The 18647-nt window shown below is 42.3% G+C and overlaps 1 protein-coding gene across 5 annotated transcripts in view; it reads left to right on the top strand.

The window, feature by feature from the left end:
* Nucleotides 1–18647, top strand: part of MCPH1 (microcephalin 1) — a 242378-nt gene that overhangs the window by 48614 nt on the left and 175117 nt on the right. For all 5 annotated transcript variants that reach the window (XM_026508495.4, XM_044387566.3, XM_057303506.1 and 2 more), the window contains one exon: nucleotides 7867–7976. In XM_026508495.4, the coding sequence (XP_026364280.2) occupies nucleotides 7867–7976 (110 nt within the window). The remainder of the gene's footprint in view (nucleotides 1–7866; nucleotides 7977–18647) is intronic.

Raw genomic sequence — 18647 nt, 5'->3', positions numbered from 1 at the left:
TCTGAAATCACATTGCACAGTAATTTTTTTCTTTTTAAACTTCTCTCATTTATAAATAATATGCAAATATATGCTCACTGTAACAGAAGTTGCTAAAAAGAGGAACTTTTCCTGTCCTCCTGCTCGCTTACCTCCTTCTGTTGGTTCCCCTGACACATGTGTTGTGTCCTGGGCACCCGTCTAGCTTGCTGGGAGCTGCCAGAGGAGGGAACAGTGTGTGTCCCTCACAGAGGTCACACCTAGTGAGGAAGGCGCAGTAGGTGAGGTGAGCACGACGTCAGTCCGCGAGCCGTGGGACACGCAGAACCACAGCCGTGCAGGCAGTTAGGCGACCTTAGATCTCAGGCCTGGCCCCGGAGAGGAGGGAGCCCTGTGATGGCTTGCATCACATTTCAGCCTGAGGAAACCATGAGTACAAGTGTCCTGAGGTAGAAAATGCTTGCAGGAACCGCACAGAGCCCAGTGCGGCTGCATGTCCCTGGGCTGAGGGAAGGCTGGGAAGAAATGAATTAGGCAACCGGGAGCCACATCCCAGGGCTCGAGTAGCTGACAAGACTTGGAGTGGTTTGGTTCTGTTTTTAAGTGTGATGAGAAGCCCCTGGGGGTTTTACACAGGGGAGTCGCCAGATCTGATTTCTGTGGTACATGTCACCCTGGATGCTTCATGGGGAATGAACCGTTGGTCAGAGTGTCTGCTAGAAACAATGCTGCCAGCGGTTCACTGTGTTTCCTTCCAGGCACTGTGTGTGTGTGTGTGTGTGTGCACGCGCGAGAAGTGCAAGTAGATGTTTCAAGGGGGTTTTATTGCATATGCAGGATTATAGTATCTTACTAAGATTTGCTAATTTATTTTTGGGAGAAAGCCTGAGTCAGGGATTAGGGGCAGAGGGAGAGGGGGAGAGAGAGAGAACCTTAAGCAGTCCATGCTAGGCATGGAGCCTGACACAGGGCTCCATCTCACAACCCTGAGATCAAGAGCCGGACGCATACCTGACTAGCCACCCAGGCACCCCCTACGATTTGCTTTTTCAAAATGTCAGCTATTTCCATATTGGAATCAACAGAGTAATAGATCTACTTCATTTTTTAATATACTCTACTTCAGGGGTCAATGAATATTTTCTGTAATGAATCAGATAGTAACTATTTCAGGCTTTGTGAACCAGGAGGCAAAATCAAGATATGTAGGTACCTACCTAAAGAGAAAAAAAGACATTTTTACAAAATTTTTATTGACACAACTCAAACTTGAGTGCAGTTTTTTTTGTTGTTGTAATATGTCTAATGAGAACAGAATTCTATTTTTAGTAGAGGAATAACTTTTCACTTAATTGGGGTTCAAATTGAGTGTTCCCATCATCAAAATTGATGGCAAACTTTCACTGAGGCAGATGTACAATAAGATTTTATGTGTTTTCCTTTTGAAAATTCCTTTTCACACAGATAGGTACTGCCAAATACTGCTCTCAACCCATAGGCAGGTGGTTTTCATCAAGCACGTTCATTGCGTAGAAGCCATTTATGGAAGTCTGTTAGATTCTTCACTTTATATGTGGCTTTCAGTGTGTCCTCACATTGCGGATGAATCACTTCCAGTGAAGGTCAGTTGGAAACTCCTCAGCTGTGCAGTTGTGTGGATGTTCTTGCCTGCAGGCCTAGAAAACCTGGAACAGTAGCTCGAGTGCAAGAAATATGTCCACATCACATTTGCATGGGGGTGGAGATCTCGCTTCTTGTTTGAACCTGACACCACAGGACAGAAAGTGTACGAAGCTGCTTGATGCAACTATGTATCTGTTGAGATGGCTTTCCACCACCCAGGGCACTGCTCACCGGAGCTCTTCAGACGGCCTCCTGAGATGAATTTTAATTGCCGAGTAGGTAAAAGCTGACTGGTCATACTGAATCAGCACACAGTTGGCTCCTGCTTGTTTCTCAAGGACACAGGTGGCTGAGGTGGTTCCAGTGGGGCCATTGGCAAAAGCACAGGGAAATCCTTTTCATAGCCACGTCCTCACCTTGTCCATTGGTTTATTAGACAACTTTCTTCTTGGCTGTTCTTGATAAAATTTTACATGTCAGTACAGACATGGGCCGTATCTCAGCAGTTTGGGCATGGCCAACTATTAGATTCTTTTTCATAGGGAGTAGTCATCAATTATTAGAGATTGGTGAAGGTTAGACTAGACTCTTCTAGTCTCAGGCACAGACATTAAACATCTACTGGCAAGCAGATGGAGAACTATCCACAATACAGACCTCTGCGCTGAAGTCCCAGGTCTTGCCCTTCAGGTGAACCCTCCGTACCTTACCTGAAAGGTGTACTAGCCACAGACAAAATTCTACGGTTAAATTTCTGTAAACTTGACAGCTTCAGGCCACCAGATATCCTTTGACCCTGCGGTTTCTCATAGGGCCGTTTAGGGATCAAGACTTGGATGTCAGCCCCAGGGTTACCAGCTGCAGCTCCTGCTGGGTTATTCCTGCATGGGGAGAGGGATCCCCTGTAAAATATCAGCCAATCCAGTTTTCTTGAATCCATGAATTGAACTGGAGAAACATTTCTGGCATCCATTATGCTGATTAACAAACTGGTGACATCACCAATTATAGCTCATTTCTTTGATCCATTTTGCCAGTTAGCAAAACATCTAATAACAGGGCAGAAGGATTTCTAGGAGTTGTCTCTCGAGTGTAGTATTTGTTAACCTGTTAGCTGATCACTCCCAGAGCGGGTGTTTTGGATGGAGGTGAATTAGCACACATATTCGTATCCTATTGTCTGTGCTGAAGTACATATTTTAAATTACCTATAGCCTTCACGATATGATGTTGTTCTGTCTTAGTGTGTTCATCCTGTGATAGAACACATGGTGTGTGTGCTGACTTCCCTTGGTCAGTGGTCACTGCCTGTAGCTCTGGGTTGGGAAGCATTATGAGGCTTCATCCTGGCTTTGCAGGAAAAAGCATGATGAATAGTACTAGTCTGCTTAGAGAATGATTAATATGGCTCAGTATAGGGGCGCCTGGGTGGCTCAGTAGGTTAAGCGTCTGCCTTCGGCTCAGGTCATGATCTTGGGGTCCTGGGATCCTGCCCCATGTAGGGCTCCCTGCTCAGTGGGGAGTCTGCTTCTCCCTCTCCCTCTGCCACTCCCCCTGCTTGTGCTCTCTCTCTCTGTCAAATAAATAAATCTTAAAAAAATATTTCATATATATTTATTAAGAACTAAAGCCTATCCAGTCATAGGCATTTAGATACTCTTATTCCATGTTTTGCATATTCTGACTATTTCTTCAAGGAAACGTGTGAATTACTATTGTACCAAGTAACTAGGCATACTATACATGTATTTCTTAAATATTTTAAATTGAAGAATAATGATCGCAGCTTTTGACAGTTCAAGTGATACACGTGTTGTATTAAGAAGAGTACTTATCTCAACCCTCTTCCCCACAACCTGCCAGTCTACTCACTGGAGGTAAGCAATCCAACAGCTCAGTGTGGGTTGGTCAGCCTTCACAGGAAGGCTGGCTACAAGGAAGGTGTTACAACCTATTCATTATTTGATATATTTGTTCATCTATTTCATTTATTCATTAACATGTTTGCTATTCACCTACAATGTCCAAGGTATTGGGATCAATACAAGGGGAGATAAGGTTGATGTGAAGCTCTAACCCTTTCCCTTAACAGAGCTTAGGTAGAAAAGACACGATATAATTCATATGCAGGTATCAGGGAATTTGGAAGATGAAGAAATTACTCCCAATGGTAAAAGTTATATAGTATGAAGACAAGTTTACATATTGAAATCACATTTTAATGGTCTCTACAGTGATTAAAGGAAAAGATTCCACATCTTTTGATGATCATAATTAGATTTATTTTTGTATTCATAAAGTGAACTTGATATTTTATTAGATGAATGTATTCCTGTGGTTAGCTGAGTTTTGTTTGCATAGAACACATGAATAACTTGCATGTATTTAAAATCCCAAAAGTATATATGGAAAGGATTTCTCCTAGGTGTCTTAAGGCCCTTTCCATAGTCCTAAGATTTTACATTCTTCGTTGTTCTTAAATAACTCATTATTCAGATTTTAGGGACGCAGAAGAAATTTCCTGGTGGGATATTGTTAAAATTTTGGGATATACTTGTACATTTTAAATATACAGATTCTTAAATTAGCCTTCAGAAGACTTTTTATCGTTGATACAGTTGATCTTGCAGAGTGTTTTGTACCAATGAATACTAAGTGTTTAGATGTATTATTAGTACTAGTGTGAGTCTTAATTCTATGTCTTGGAAGCAGGAAAGGAGGATACGTGAGAAGATAGGTGTTGAAAATAAGAGTGTATTTCTTACTCTGCCCTGAGCACAACACTGACATGGACCAAGTTTGTCTTAACGACATTTCTTAAGTCTCTCCCCATTTTTCCTTCTCTCTCTCTCCCTTTCCTAGCACTTACCTATGTCCTTTCGCTGCGTTAGCCTGGTTCTGCCTCCAAGAGTCACTTAGTATCAAAACCACCTCTTAACTCTGCTCATCCCTGTTGGGTGAACAGAGGTAGTGATGTAACTAATTCACACTAAGAAGTGAACGAGTTCACTTGCCAACCTTCCTGGATGTATTTGTATATGATGATGTTGTTAACACAAACAGATTTTGAATTGATGAAATCTCAGGCAGTGTAACTTAACGGTCAAAGTTCTGGGGCTGTGAGGGTCTCTTCTCTCTGTATTTGATCGTTTTTTGAAAACCAAGGAAATCACTTGTTTCATGAAGTTGGAATGACAATGAAGGAAGAGATAGGAGTCTAGGATTTTCAGGCTTGACCCGTAGATGGCTGAGAACGTTCATCAAACAGGGAGCAGGAGTGTGTTGGTTGAAATTTCTCCGAGACATTCAAGATGGAGGTCTGTTAGGTAGTTGGATATATCAAGTGATATCTATCAAGTGATACCCTTGCCGGGACATAACTCTTGGCAATAGACATGGAGTTGGGAGTGTTGAGTAGTGAATGATTTTGTGGGACATTTTGAGAGCACCCTTTGGAGTGAGAGGAGAGCTGATAACCACCTTGAGAAACTGCAGGCTTGAGCAAACAGCAAGAGTCATCAGAGGTGGGCGAGCAGGAAGATGGGGAGGAAATACTTGTTGCAGGCCAGTGGCAAGGAATAAAATCTGGCTGCTCTCTCCTACTAGCTTTTACGGTTACTTTGCATTTTCAGCTGCTTGTGGTTTACTGAAACATCCTTAAAGAAAACATAGTAGCAAATTGCCATAGCTGAGTTTGCAAGATGCTGTTTTACAAAACCACGTAACTCAGACAGGCGGTTCCCAGGTCGTGATGATTCCACTTCATAATTTTTTGACTTCACTATTGTGCGAGAGCAACATGCGCTCAGTAGAAACTGTACTTGGAATTTTGAATTTCCATCTTTCCTGGGGCTGGTGATATGCGGTATATACCACACGGATATGTGTGTATATGCTCTTTCCATACTATCTTGAGATGCTGGGCAGCAGTGGGGCGCCGTAGCTCCCAGGCAACCACGCAACCTTGACAGTTAATAACCGACACAGACAATCATCCTATCCTCATACAACCATTCTGTTTGTCACTTTCAGTACAGTATTTGTTAAATTACATGAGACAGTCAACATTAATTACAAAATAGGCGGTGTGTTAGGTAACATTGCCTAAATGTAGCCCTTGTAAGTGTTCTGAGCACAGTTAAGGTAGGCTAGGCTAAGCTATGAAGCTCAGTAGGTTAGGCGTATTAAGTGCATTTCGACTTCCAGGATTTTCAACTTAGAATGAATGCATTTATCTGGACATAACCTCTTCTTAAGCTGAGGAACATCTGTACTTGTATCATTTTGTGATTACATTATGTGAGAAAAATGTGAAAATGTCATTAGTAATATTAGTCTTAAGTTTTAAAAGGTTATGACACGTTTTTTAGATCTTTATGTTTACAAAATGCTTCACAACCTATTGTTCTCCACTAGAACTGAGGCAGGGGCTGTAGCAATCTTTGTTGACATAAACACACTAGCAAGCAGGGAACTTACTCATGGTGCATTAACAAGAGTACATTGGATTCCAAATTTTATCTGTAGTTCTCTCCTTTTCTTATTTTTATATCCTCTTGCTTTGAGTAAACATTTAGATTTTTTTAAAAAAATGAATGGTGGGTACAATTAATTCTAATAGTCTAATTACTTATAATCTTAAACCTTAAAGATGAGAAATGTATCCATACCCTGTCCTAGAAGTTAGAAGTTCACAGTGATTGTGGAATGTAGTGGAAACTAATGCATAGATAGATGGATACTCCTACCTTCAAAATGAGTAAAAGAAACCTAGCGTAGCTGGATCTTGGAACAAACTGTCAATCGTGGAGTCCGTGTCCAGTAGCCCATCTCCTCAGTGAGGTCTGTGGTTAGCTTGCAGGGAGAGAAGTGGAATATACCTCAAATATAAAAGATCACCGAGGAGATAGTGGGGTCAGCATGGGATTGGTTTGAGTATCTCCAAAAGGGACTTAGTATTAGGGTTTAGTATAAGGTCAATCAGATCCTGACCTTAACAGACTTTTAGAGTCCAAGCTGCAAATAACAAGTCGTTTGAATTCAAGAGAATATTTAACCATTGTTGTGCAATTTGTTTTCACTTAACTGGAGTCCCATTTTTGAAAGAAGAGTTAAAACTTTCAAATCAGGCCCTCCAAAATATATCGTATCTTTTATTAGAGCAAATCATTTTATCTGAAGTATTTGCAAAGCGGTCATTCTCGTGTGATTTTTAGTTTCTGATGGCACGTAGTATATTTTTGCCTTGTATTGTATTCACTTCCGATGTCTACACTGTCTACTGGGTTGTAAACTCCCTAAGAGCAGGATCAGTGTTTGTCATCTCTGCATCTCTGGTGGACAAACCCTGATTATTAGACATTGTTGATAAGAGCCTCAGTGACCCACTAGTTGGATGATCTTGATGGTGGCATGGAATGGCTCACCATCTCTTCGTTGTGCCTGGGACATGAGTGTCCCTAGGCTGCTATTTGCCTTTTATGCATGATTCTGTTGAGACCATGTAAGTGATGGCTGGTGTTCTTAGTCTTTCTTCAAAATACCAACTAAGTCATATAATAGGCAACTATTTTGCGAGGAAAGAGAGAGGAGGAGAACGGTATAAAGATGTAACAATTCGAAGTAGACATTTCGCACTTCATTGTGGGTTACATAGGATTTCTATACTGTTTAGCATCTAATGAAACCACATTTCACTTGAAGAGTATCTTCTTTTTGGTTTGTATGTCTTCATGGCAAGGTGCTGGTCTGAGGTGGAAATTTGTGGGGAATAGAATCATCTATCACTTGTAGATTGAAATGGAAAGCTTTGTACTATAGTGAAGACTGTTTTCTAGAGTAAATCTGACCCCAAAGCTAAGATTACTTATTTCCTCTAACATAGAACTGCTTTCTCTGAGTTTGTTTTTGATCATTATGTAAAAATCTAAAAATTGGAGATGGAATAGGGCCTAAGTTATGGGTGTAGATTTTCTTGCATTATCCACTGGACAAATGGAATATTGTAGCTACGCTGGTACATTGTCACCTGACAGGCAAAAATGGTTTCTGACCCTTCAGTTAGGTGAATTGCTGGGGACATTGTAGTGGAATAAACTGAACGTTCTAAACAGACCTCACAGAGCAAGTATGCAGTGTTTATTTAAAAGGACTAGTACTTTTATCTAACCGGTATGCATAAATTAATTTTTATTTTGCTTAAGTTGCATTAGTATTCAGTCTGTATAAAGGTCTAACTAATCTTCAAATCCTCTTGGATTTCAGGTGTTAAAGATGGACCCACAAGGCATGATGTTTTAGATGGCTCTTTAGAAACCTGTAAGGACCTCATCAGACCTCTTAAGGAATCGAAGAAAAGAGGGAAAGCCCAAAAGGTTGGTGTGTGAAAATACTATTTTAAACTTTCCAATACCACTCCATCGTAATGTTCGACTCTGGGTGAATGTCACTTAAACTAGTCTGTCCAGCTTGTATTTTATTGAAAAAATTAATTATGGGTGGATGTTGGAAAACTCTGACAGTAAAACTGAGAGTATCGGTCACATTCAGGACAGAGAGTTACTATTTGCCAACTCACTTCTTGCTATAAAAACGCCAACAGCTTCTCTCAAGTAGAGGGTGTCTGCTGTGCCAACAATTGTTGTTTTGTTATCTGAATAAACAGTCACTAGGCAGGAGGGGAAGAACCCAAACCTTGTTCATTTGCGAGCTAACGAAGGTTTGATTTCAAGCCATTGGAGTGAAAGGTACCCGGTGCTTTGTGCTTCAGCTTTTGAGGCTAGCTCTGCTCTCATCACGCAGCACGCTTACTTGAATAATGTCAGGAGGGTTTAACATTTTTTGGTTCTTCCACATCTGCCCTCATGGCTTAAATTTAAAATTAGCCACTCATTATCTTATGCCTCATTCCTACAAGGCCGGGAAAGCATAAGATAGTGAAGCCTGATTTCCACACGATGGGAAAACAGTCCTGAAAAACAAGGAAAAATCTGACAGGAAGCAAGGATACCACAGAGAAGGCACTGGGGCATCCCGGTCGTCCGGGCAAACACGCGTGGCGGATGCTACCTGAGGAAGAGGAACAGTGACACCTTCCTTATATTGGCTGTGGTTAGAGACATTTAAAATGACAGATTCCATGAAAGTCTGTTGTAAGTGGTAGAAACTTTGATTTCTTTACTGATGTATTCCGGTTTGTCTCAGAAAAGAAAGCAAGAAAGGACTCCCCAAATGGAAGGAATCACCGGTCAGGTAGAGTGGTAGATCTGCAGGGTGAGATCCCCACAGTCCCCTTCACATGCGTGTAGGCAGCTGGCTTCCTGCGCTCCGGCTCTCACGAGCATCCCTGCACCTGCCGCAGCGCAGCGCCTCCCGCGACTGCCCCTTTGTACGAAGCTAGTGACCTTCTGGCTGTGCTTATGTTTGCTTCCCTGTGTCCTCGTCTTCTTCCTAATTGCTGGGTGGCCTCTTCACCTTCTTCCTTCGGGCAGAAGTAAACACCTTCCACATTTACTCGGCTGATGCACTACTGTTTCTGCCCTGCTCCTTCTGAAGCAGTCCGTGGCAGTCCATACACACCCCTACTTTAGATGGCCACACTTTATGATATTACTTACCCACTTTTCACCCTCCCATGGGCATTTTCTTAGGATACAGTTGTACCGACTCATCTCTTTCTTGGTCTTACGCCCGTATTTAAAAAAAAAAAAAAGTGCCCAGTAGACACTGATTACTTACAACCGTAAACATCCTTTACCCTGCCTGATCACAAAGCATGTGGTTTAACTTGGAAGTTAGTATTTCAGGCGTTTGACCTTGCCTGGCTTCTGCCTGATGATCACCCTAAACTGGGTCTGTGGGAGAACGTGGGTTAGGGACGTGCATCCCGGATGGGAGCGTCGTCCCTTCGTTCTTACGAAGCTCTCGCCTCCAAGGGCCCCTAAAATGGGAGAACAGGGGCTGTGTGACTGTATGCATCGAGTGATAGATGCTGCACAGGTGGGGAGTGTAAGGCGGCATCGCTGTCATGGATATTAATAAAACAGGTAAGTGGTCAAAAGGGAAAACAATACAGAATAGTGTATACATGTCTTCAGCTGACGGGCTCAGGAAAAAGCGTTTAGTAAATTTAGTTCTGTCACTTGCTCATATTTGTCTTCACTTTTGTTTTGAAAATATTTATTTTTTTTACATTATTTTAAAAAATTTATATTTTGGTCTTTTTTTAATCGAAGAATAGTTGACACACAGTGTTTATTTCTCTGAACCTTTGGTTTCAGGTGTACAACATGGTGATTTGACAACTATCTGCATTACGCTGTGCTCACCACGAGCGTAGCTACCACCTGTCACCATACTCGTTACCATGAGACTATATTCCCTGTGCTGTACCTTTCAGCCCCCTGACTTATTGATTCCGTAGCAGGAAGCCTGTATCTCCCACTCCCCTTCGCCCATTGTGCCCATCCTTCCACCTGTTTGTACTCTGTATTTATGGGTCTGTTTCTGCTTTTGTTTGTTCGTTAGATTAGTTTTGTCTTTTAGATTCCACATATGAGTGAAATCATGGGTTTTTGTCTTTCTCTGACTTATTTCAATCAGCATCACACCCTCTAGCTCCATCCATGTCATTGCAAATGAGAGGATCTCATTCTTTTTTTATGCCTGAGTAATATTCCATTGTTTATATATCTATACCATATCTTCCTTGTACATTCATCTATCAGGGACACGTGGGTTGTTTCCCTATCTTGACTATCGTAAATAACGCTGCAGTAAACCTAGGGGTGCGTATATCTTTTTGAGTTAGTGTTTTTGTGTTCTTCAGGTAAATACCCAGTAGTGGAATTACTGAATCTTATGGTGTTTTTATTTTTAATTTTTTGAGGAAACTCCGTACTGTTTTCCACAGTGATAGTCCCACCAACAGTGCATAAGTGTTCCTTTTTCTCTACATCTTTGCCAACACTTGTTATTTCTTGTCTTTTTGATTCTAGCCATTCTGACAGATGTGAGGTGATGTCTCATTGTGGTTTTAATCTGCATTTCCTTATTATCCGTGATGTTGAGCATCTTTTCATGTGTCTGTTGGTCGTCTGATGTTTTGTTTGGAGAAATGTCTATTTAGATCCTCTCCTGTTTTTATTTTATTTTATTTTTATTTATTTTTTTGAGAGAGAGAGTGTGCGTGCGAGCAAGGGGTGGGGGAGGGCAGAAAGAGAAGGAAAGAGAGAATCCCAAGCAGGCTCCATGTCCAGTGTGGAGCCCGATGTGGGGTTTGATCTCAGGACCCTGAGATCATGACCTGAGCTGAAACCAAAAGTCAGACGCTTAACTGACTAAGCCATCCAGGCACCTTGCCTCATGGCTTTTCTATATTTCTGTTCCTATGTATCTCTTGATTTTATACTGGATATTTTCTGTTGATTTCTTTTCCATTCTACCTTTCCCTCTTTATATGTCTGTTCTGATGGTAAACTTATATATTTAGTTTTTAAATTCCATTTATTGTATTTTTCAGTTCTCATAATTCTATTTGGATTTTTTTTATCCTTTCTAGTCCTCTGCCAAAATTATTAATCTTGTCTCTTATTTCTTTGAGCCCAATAAACGTATTTATTTTGAAGTCTCTACCAGATAAATGGTTTCTGTCTTTGTAGTCTGTTGTTTCTCTTTGCTTACAGTCATGTGTTCCTCTAATATGCCTGGTTATTTTTGATTTATCTTCTTACCAGGAATTGAGATGATTTGAAGTCAGGCTTCTAACTCTGTGAGGCCAGCTATCCCCTGGGGAAAATGGCTTTCAGACGCTGGTTCACCTCTGAAGGTGTCCCTTCTGTGATTCACTGTCTCGTCAGCTCATCTGTGCCTTCAGATAGTTGATGTGTGGTTGTTTGCTTGTATCTTGTCAGCTTTACTGATTATTCACCGTGGGGAGGTTGTTCCGAACTATTCAGTCTACGATTCCTGGAAATAATGAGTGAATTCTAACAGCCATTAAAAAACAAAAACACCAAGGTGGAGACAGAATAAATCCTTCTCTGAAAACAGAGCAGTGAGAGACTAAGTCAACAGCAAGGATTTTTAAGATGAACATTCAAGTCACTGGTTGCAAAAGACACAGTAAAACACCTCTTAAATACTGAAAACAAATAATTCAATAATTGAATTATAGAATCTCAGAACGATAAGTACCAATCCAGGTTTTTTTGATTTAGTACCCATTTTTAGTGGGAAAAGTCACTCTGCAAATCAGTGAGAAACTATCTTTTTTAGAATTATTACTTTAAATATATGTTTATAAATTTGTTGAACCTCTTTTATTTTGATAATCCAGATAAGCAATTTCATGACCTCTATAATCTTATATTATGTACATTAATGGCAAGGAGACGTATTTTTCCCATCTTTTCAGAGGGAGAAATATAACATGTTATGACCAATTTTAATTTGTTTTCTGTTGCTTGCTTAATATTGTCAGGCATAGAGTCCTGAAGATGAATCCTAGTCCTATGGAAAACATATATGAGAGTTCTTTTTCTCCTAAGTTTTTTCATTTATTCTAGTCCTTCTGTCATTTTTGTTGCTCAAAGTATCATTATCCTCAGCAAAATTTTTCTTTTAAGGTAAATCACCACCTGGATGGCTTTTCACAGGTGGCTGTGTTTTAAAACCACATTTGGGGGGCACCTGGGTGGCACAGTGGTTAAAGCGTCTGCCTTCTGCTCAGGGCGTGATCCCGGTGTTCTGGGATCGAGCCCCACATCAGGCTCCTCCGCTGGGAGCCTGCTTCTTCCTCTCCCACTCCCCCTGCTTTTGTCCCTCTCTCACTGACTGTCTCTCTCTCTCTCTCTGTCAAATAAATAAATAAAATCTTAAAAAAAAAAAAAACCCACATTTGGAAGCCACGGCTGCCAAGCACGGGTGTCCCCTCAGCAAACAAGCTGTGGGTCAGAGCACAGAAGGGTTTTAGCTGGCTTTCATAAGCTTGGGGGCTTCGAGCGAAACGGAGGCCCAAATACCTCATAATATACGAGTATACTTATTTTGACAGTGGTTAAAAAAAAAGAAGAGAAAAAAAAGACCGTACACACCAGATCACAAACGCTTTAATTTCTGCAAGTTTCTAGGAGGACAAATGATGAATAATCTCTTGCATATGTTCCAATAATTTCTTGTTCTCACACTTCTACAGGGTATGAGCCCTTAAGGACACAGACGGTGTCCTATTTGTCTTATCATGCTGAGTACCACACACAAAAGAGGTGTTCGGTTAGTACTTGCTGAGTAAACGAGGGATGCATTAATCTCCCTTCCACTTTTTGAGTGAACTCGCTATACCATTTCTGGTGCTTTCAACCATCACACAATGTCATAATCATCTTAATGTCCCTCATTTGTTTTCGAATAGTCTTCCTTAACTTGGAGAATGGTCTTGTATTTCAAATACAGTGAAAGCGGGAAGGTTTTGCACTGCAGTATGTTTTTGCTAGAAGCGTTGATCCCTGAGCCAGATGACCTGTGTTTAGATCCCAGCTCGGCCCCACATTGGTTCTATCATGTTGAATTAGCTCTTAACATTTCTGTGTCTCTGCTTCCTCATACATAAAACAGGCATAATAATAGTGCCAGGCTCAAAAGTCTTAATGCTGATTAAGGTGTTGAAATATGCAGTGTTAAAGGGAGTATCTGATGGAGGGGCTCAGTGTGTTAGCTGGTTTTCCAGCACAAGTGTGGGTGACAGTGATGCCCACGTACTGACTGTCCTGTGTTCTGGAGCAATGACTCAGAGTAGACTGGGTCTCTGTCACTCTGCTCCCTTTCCTTCCCCTCCCCCACCCCGAGTCCGCCATGTGTCTTTAACTAAAATGGCCTTCCAAGTTCCAGGATGTTCCAAACGATGTCTCTTCCTAGACCTATTGACCACAGTCATTCCTGGGCCAAAACACGAGCTCTGGGCACAGGGGGAAGGAGATTTGGGCTTTTTTTTTTTTTTTAAAGCTCCCCACATGGCTCTGAAATGATGGCCAACTGCCCTGGTGAGACCCTGTAAGATGGGGCTGCATCTTTGAGCCGTTGGTGTGAAATTATCCCCTGTCACCTCACCCAGGGGGCAGGAGGCAGGTTTCGTGGTCAGTGATTCGTGTTGTGGTGATTTGCTTCCTCAAAGTTCCCAGCAAATACTTCGGGGTTTTGTTGTTGTTGTTGTTATTTCTTCTAATATCATTAGAACCATCGGAAAATAACCACGATCTAGTGGACCTATGGAAGCTCAATGTAACGTGCTGATTGTTACCACCAAGAGCTGCCCTTCTTGCACATTTTAGATCGAGTCTTCTATTTGGCCATCACACGGAGGTGCTGGCAAGAATGTTTCAGGGAGCTCTGATCGTGCCTTTATTGTGGAGGCTGTAGAGAGGGAATTGTAGCTCATTGTCTGGCTTCCCTCAAGAAGGAACTTTGCAGTGGAGAGCAGCTAGTGAATGGAATGAAGAGAGGCTGTCTAGGGACAGCGACAAGGAGAGCTGGAGGTTATGCAGAAGCCTTCTTGAATAGACAAAATGGGCTGTTTGAGGCACTTTTTGTTGAAAACAGATTATGTTCCCTAGTAGCATCTCTCCTCTAAGAGGCCCCTGAGTGAGAACTTCACTGCTCTACTGGAGACTCTGATGTTTTATGAATGTAATTCTACCATTTGCAGTAATTCCAGGACTTTGGCTGTTTGCCACTAGATAGTGGACTTGGCTGCAAGCATATAATCTTGTGGGTTGTTTTGTTTTTAAGTGTAACTTTCAAGTTGAAATAGCAGTGACTCATCCAAATGACAGGTGATATTTATTTTGTTTCTTGAAAATTCAGCATGAGTATGTTGTTATTACTCGCTTAGGGGAATTGCCACACTTCCTCGAGGATGACACCCTTTATAAATGTCCCCATAAATAATTACCCATTGTTCAGACCTGCTGTATGCAGTCAGATAGGCCCTCATCGCCTGTGTAGGGCTTTTGAGTGCAGATAATTTGATAGGTGAGCTTACAAAGATTGAAGGTGCCCTTGATTTCTAACAGGTGTTTAAATGACGACCTGTAGTTGCTTTGATATATCACTTTTGGCAATGTGTACCCAGAGTTGGCGGTGACGGGAATGTGCTCGTTATGACAGGTGTTGTGTCCCCCTGCAGATGTTACTTTGCGAAGCTATCTGAAAACCAACTGCCTCTCGATGGTGTAATAATGCTTTGGACTCCCATTAGTGTGTTATTTTTTTTCGTGTTATATGAGAAAAAAATATTTATATAAGCAACATCAAAAAAGAATCTTCAAAGAGTACTGCCTTCTCTTTACTGTGTTTTCTGTGTTCAATACAGAATAACGGATTTTGCGTGCATTACAAAATGTGTGCTTTGTTTTGGATTGGAAGTGGTGGAAATGAGGGACAGTCATGATGGCTCTGAATCATGTTCTCTTGAGCCATCAGTGGTAACCGTGGGCCGTGAAAAGGTAGAGGCCCGCGTCGTACTTTCCCCACCAAGGAGAGGTCTGTGAGGCCCTGCACGGGGAGACTTGAAGCCATGTTCACGAGCTGCTGGTAGGCACCCCATGCACCAGGCAGACAAGCGATGAGCATTCCAGGTGTAAAGAGTTAGAGCTACTGGGGGCGCCTGGGTGGCACAGTGGTTAAGCGTCTGCCTTCGGCTCAGGGCGTGATCCCGGCGTTCTGGGATCGAGCCCCACATCAGGCTCCTCCGCTATGAGCCTGCTTCTTCCTCTCCCACTCCCCCTGCTTGTGTTCCCTCTCTCGCTGGCTGTCTCTATCTCTGTCGAATAAATAAATAAAATCTTTAAAAAAAAAAAAAAAGAGAGAGCTACTGGTGTCCGAGGCAAGCTTGCTAAGTGATACGAAACCATGGTAACCTGGTTTAGAAATAATGAACTTGGGGCGCCTGGGTGGCTCAGTCGTTAAGCGTCTGCCTTCGGCTCAGGGCGTGATCCCGGCGTTCTGGGATCGAGCCCCACATCAGGCTCCTCTGCTATGAGCCTGCTTCTTCCTCTCCCACTCCCCCTGCTTGCGTTCCCTCTCTCTTGGCTGTCTCTCTCTGTCGAATAAATAAAATCTTTAAAAAAAAAAAAAAAAAAAAAAAGAAATAATGAACTTAATCTGTTTCAGATATGCAGAAACTCAATTTGCTGAAGTAGCAAATCTCAATCTTTACATTAAAAATAAAAATCAACCAAATGGATTCTTTGTGAGTAAAGGAAATGGCAGATCAAAGACGCACAGTCCCATGTCTCCCTAGTGAAAATGCTTGCTCTTCGCTGGGCAGCCAGTGTGAAGGGAAGTGCGCGCATACGTGTTAATCCCCTTCCCGCCACCTCACTGCCCCCCCCCCCCCCCCACCTCTTTGCTCAGAGGATCAGTCCAGTCTGATCACGGTTACTCTGTTCCTCTCACCAGCAATTAGTTTGGGAACATGACTCACTTCTGCCCAATAAGATGCGAAGGGAAGTCTTACTGGGAGGTTTCTGGAAACAGTGTTTTCTCACTGGAGATAGCCCTGGGAAGAAATGCTCTCCTGCTCCTCAGAGCTTTGTTATGGCTGGATGTATGTCCTGGCAATGCCTCAGCCTCAGGACGAAGCCAAAGGGTGGACCAGAGAAAGGAAGCGGGGGAGGGGGAGACTGCAAATGCTACGGCTTCTTTCCACTGACATCAGAGACGTGTGAAGCAGGGACACATTGTCTCACGTGTCCTGCTCCTGAGATGGGATCGATCACACACTCGGAGAGACGCACAGCTGTGTACACTTGTCCGGAAGGTGGGGTGTCCCCGTGCATGTGGGTGGCTTTCCCAGGCAGGTTTTTCTTGTCTTCTCCGGGGAACAGTAACCCCCGCCAATGATAAGACATTTATTACTGCGCCTTTCGTGAGGTCTAGTCAAGACTTCCTACTCACTTTTAGAGGTATTCCTTTCCAAATTATATTAGAGCTATAAATTATTGGATATTAATCTGGGATAATTTAGTAGCTTAAAAAAAGTAAAAACACTGTTATGGAGAAGGAAAGGGGTAAACGGCAAGTGTGACAGATAAAACCACAGTGCAAAATCAATGAGGCATTATTATGGCCTTAGTTAAAAAAAATAAAGTATGAGGCATTTCAAATAGATTTTGGCATATGCTTTTGTGGCTTTTGGACATGAGTTAGTATTTAGTTAATGTATCAGTAATGAGTCTGTGTAAGAACATAATATAATATAGAATGGCCATCAAACGCTCAGTTTGGAGAACTTATTCTGGTCTTCATTATCAGTGATTTCCAATTTTGAAAACTTTTTTGTTGTTGTTGTTGAAGGTAAGTGGTTTTATTTTTCTGTATACATGTCTTCCGCTGTTTACTTTTAAATAAATCCACTGTCTATAATCTAATTCTCATTTAATAAAAGGCACTGACATCTTTCCTAACATTGATCAGGTTGTGGCTTTTGCCTTTGTTTGTTTTTGTTTTTGGTATTTTTTTTTACTGTGTCGTTCCAGTTTTTTGGTTGAGGATTTAACAAAAGGCAACATAATTCCTAGGACACTAGGAATCGGAGACAGTTGAGGAAGGGTTGCAGTTTGTGGTGTGACCCCTGTGGGCCAAGGGTAGAGGCGTGTGTGTTTGATTCAGAATACTAGCACTAGCCTGGAAATCCCATGAATTTGCCCATGTTCCCTCAAATCTATCCCATTTGCTTCCTAAGGGCCAGATTCGGAGAGTTTAGGGATATATTTGGAGTGGTTCATGAAAGGAGCTTCTGCCCTTCACTGAGACTTAAGTGGTTCGAGCAGGTTTCTTTCCAAGGTCACACGGAAGGGTTCAGGCTCAGAAGCCCAGTGGCCGTCTCTGTAGGTGACGGCATGTGACCAGGACCAGCCCTCCACTCCCCTGCCCTCCTTTATGCCCTTGAGACCCCCTTCTCCCACTATGTACCGTGTGGACTCACAGACTCTTATAATTCACTGCTGTCCTATGTTCTGGGAGGAGGGTGCTCACGGTGTCCCAGATTCAGCCAGGGAGAGAGCCCCTGTGAGCTGTCCTTCCCCCATGCTCTGTTCTTCTTTCAGGACTTCTTCTTTTTCTAGAATACGTGCTGTATACTCACGTTTGCTTTCCCTGCCCTGGCCCAGTTTTTCCTTGGGACGCCATTCCGCTGAGTGGAGAACGGACTGTGTGAACACAAGGTCTGGCATTCGGCGTCTTCATCTGTGGGGGCCACCTTAACAGGACACCATAGACTGGGTGGCGTGTCAACAGCAGACATTTATTTCTCACAGTTCTGCAGGCAGGGAGGCTGGGATCAAGGTCCGGCAGATTCGGAGTCTGGTGAGGGTCCGCTTCCTGGTTCGTCTTCTGCGTCCTCACATGGCCCAAGGGGCAGGGGAGCTGTCTGGGACTCTTGTGTGGGCACGAATCCCACGCGTGAGGGCTCCACCCTCCTGACCTCGTGGCCTCCCTAAGGCCCCACCTCCAAATGCCATTACACTGGGGGTTAGGGTTTCTCCATATGGAGGCTGGGGACACAAACATTCACTCGGGAACAGCGTCCTCATTGCATTTAGAGCCTCACTGCCTCCCGTTCTGCACATTCAGAGCCAGGCACTGGGTGTATGTGTGCACTCAAGGGGGTTTTAGTTTTAGACATTAAGTTTGTTTGAAAATGCATCCCAGTAAGTGAGGTAATGCACGTGTATTCCTTTTTTTTTTTTTTTTTTTAACAAATTGGGTATTGATGAATACCTTGGTTGTACATTTTCTCTATGCTTATTTTTCTTTTTACTATAAAAATTAATCTTCTACAATATGTAAGTATTGAGAGTTGATACTGATGATTTATTGATCACTAGTATTGTGTTATTTGGGAACATTTGGAAAGGGATTACATTTTTAGAAATGTGAAGTCTCCAGAATCCTCCTAATGGAAAACAAATTTCACATAAGGAAAAAAGATATAAGGGAGGAAAATTAAGTTATGAAAAAATTAATAAAAGAAAATTAAAGGTTTTTGC

The sequence above is a fragment of the Ursus arctos genome, unplaced genomic scaffold, assembly GCF_023065955.2.
Source record: "Ursus arctos isolate Adak ecotype North America unplaced genomic scaffold, UrsArc2.0 scaffold_27, whole genome shotgun sequence".
NCBI classification, from domain to species: Eukaryota; Metazoa; Chordata; class Mammalia; order Carnivora; family Ursidae; genus Ursus; species Ursus arctos.
Note: the sequence above shows the minus strand (reverse complement) of the source record. Positions and strands in the feature narration are given on the sequence as shown.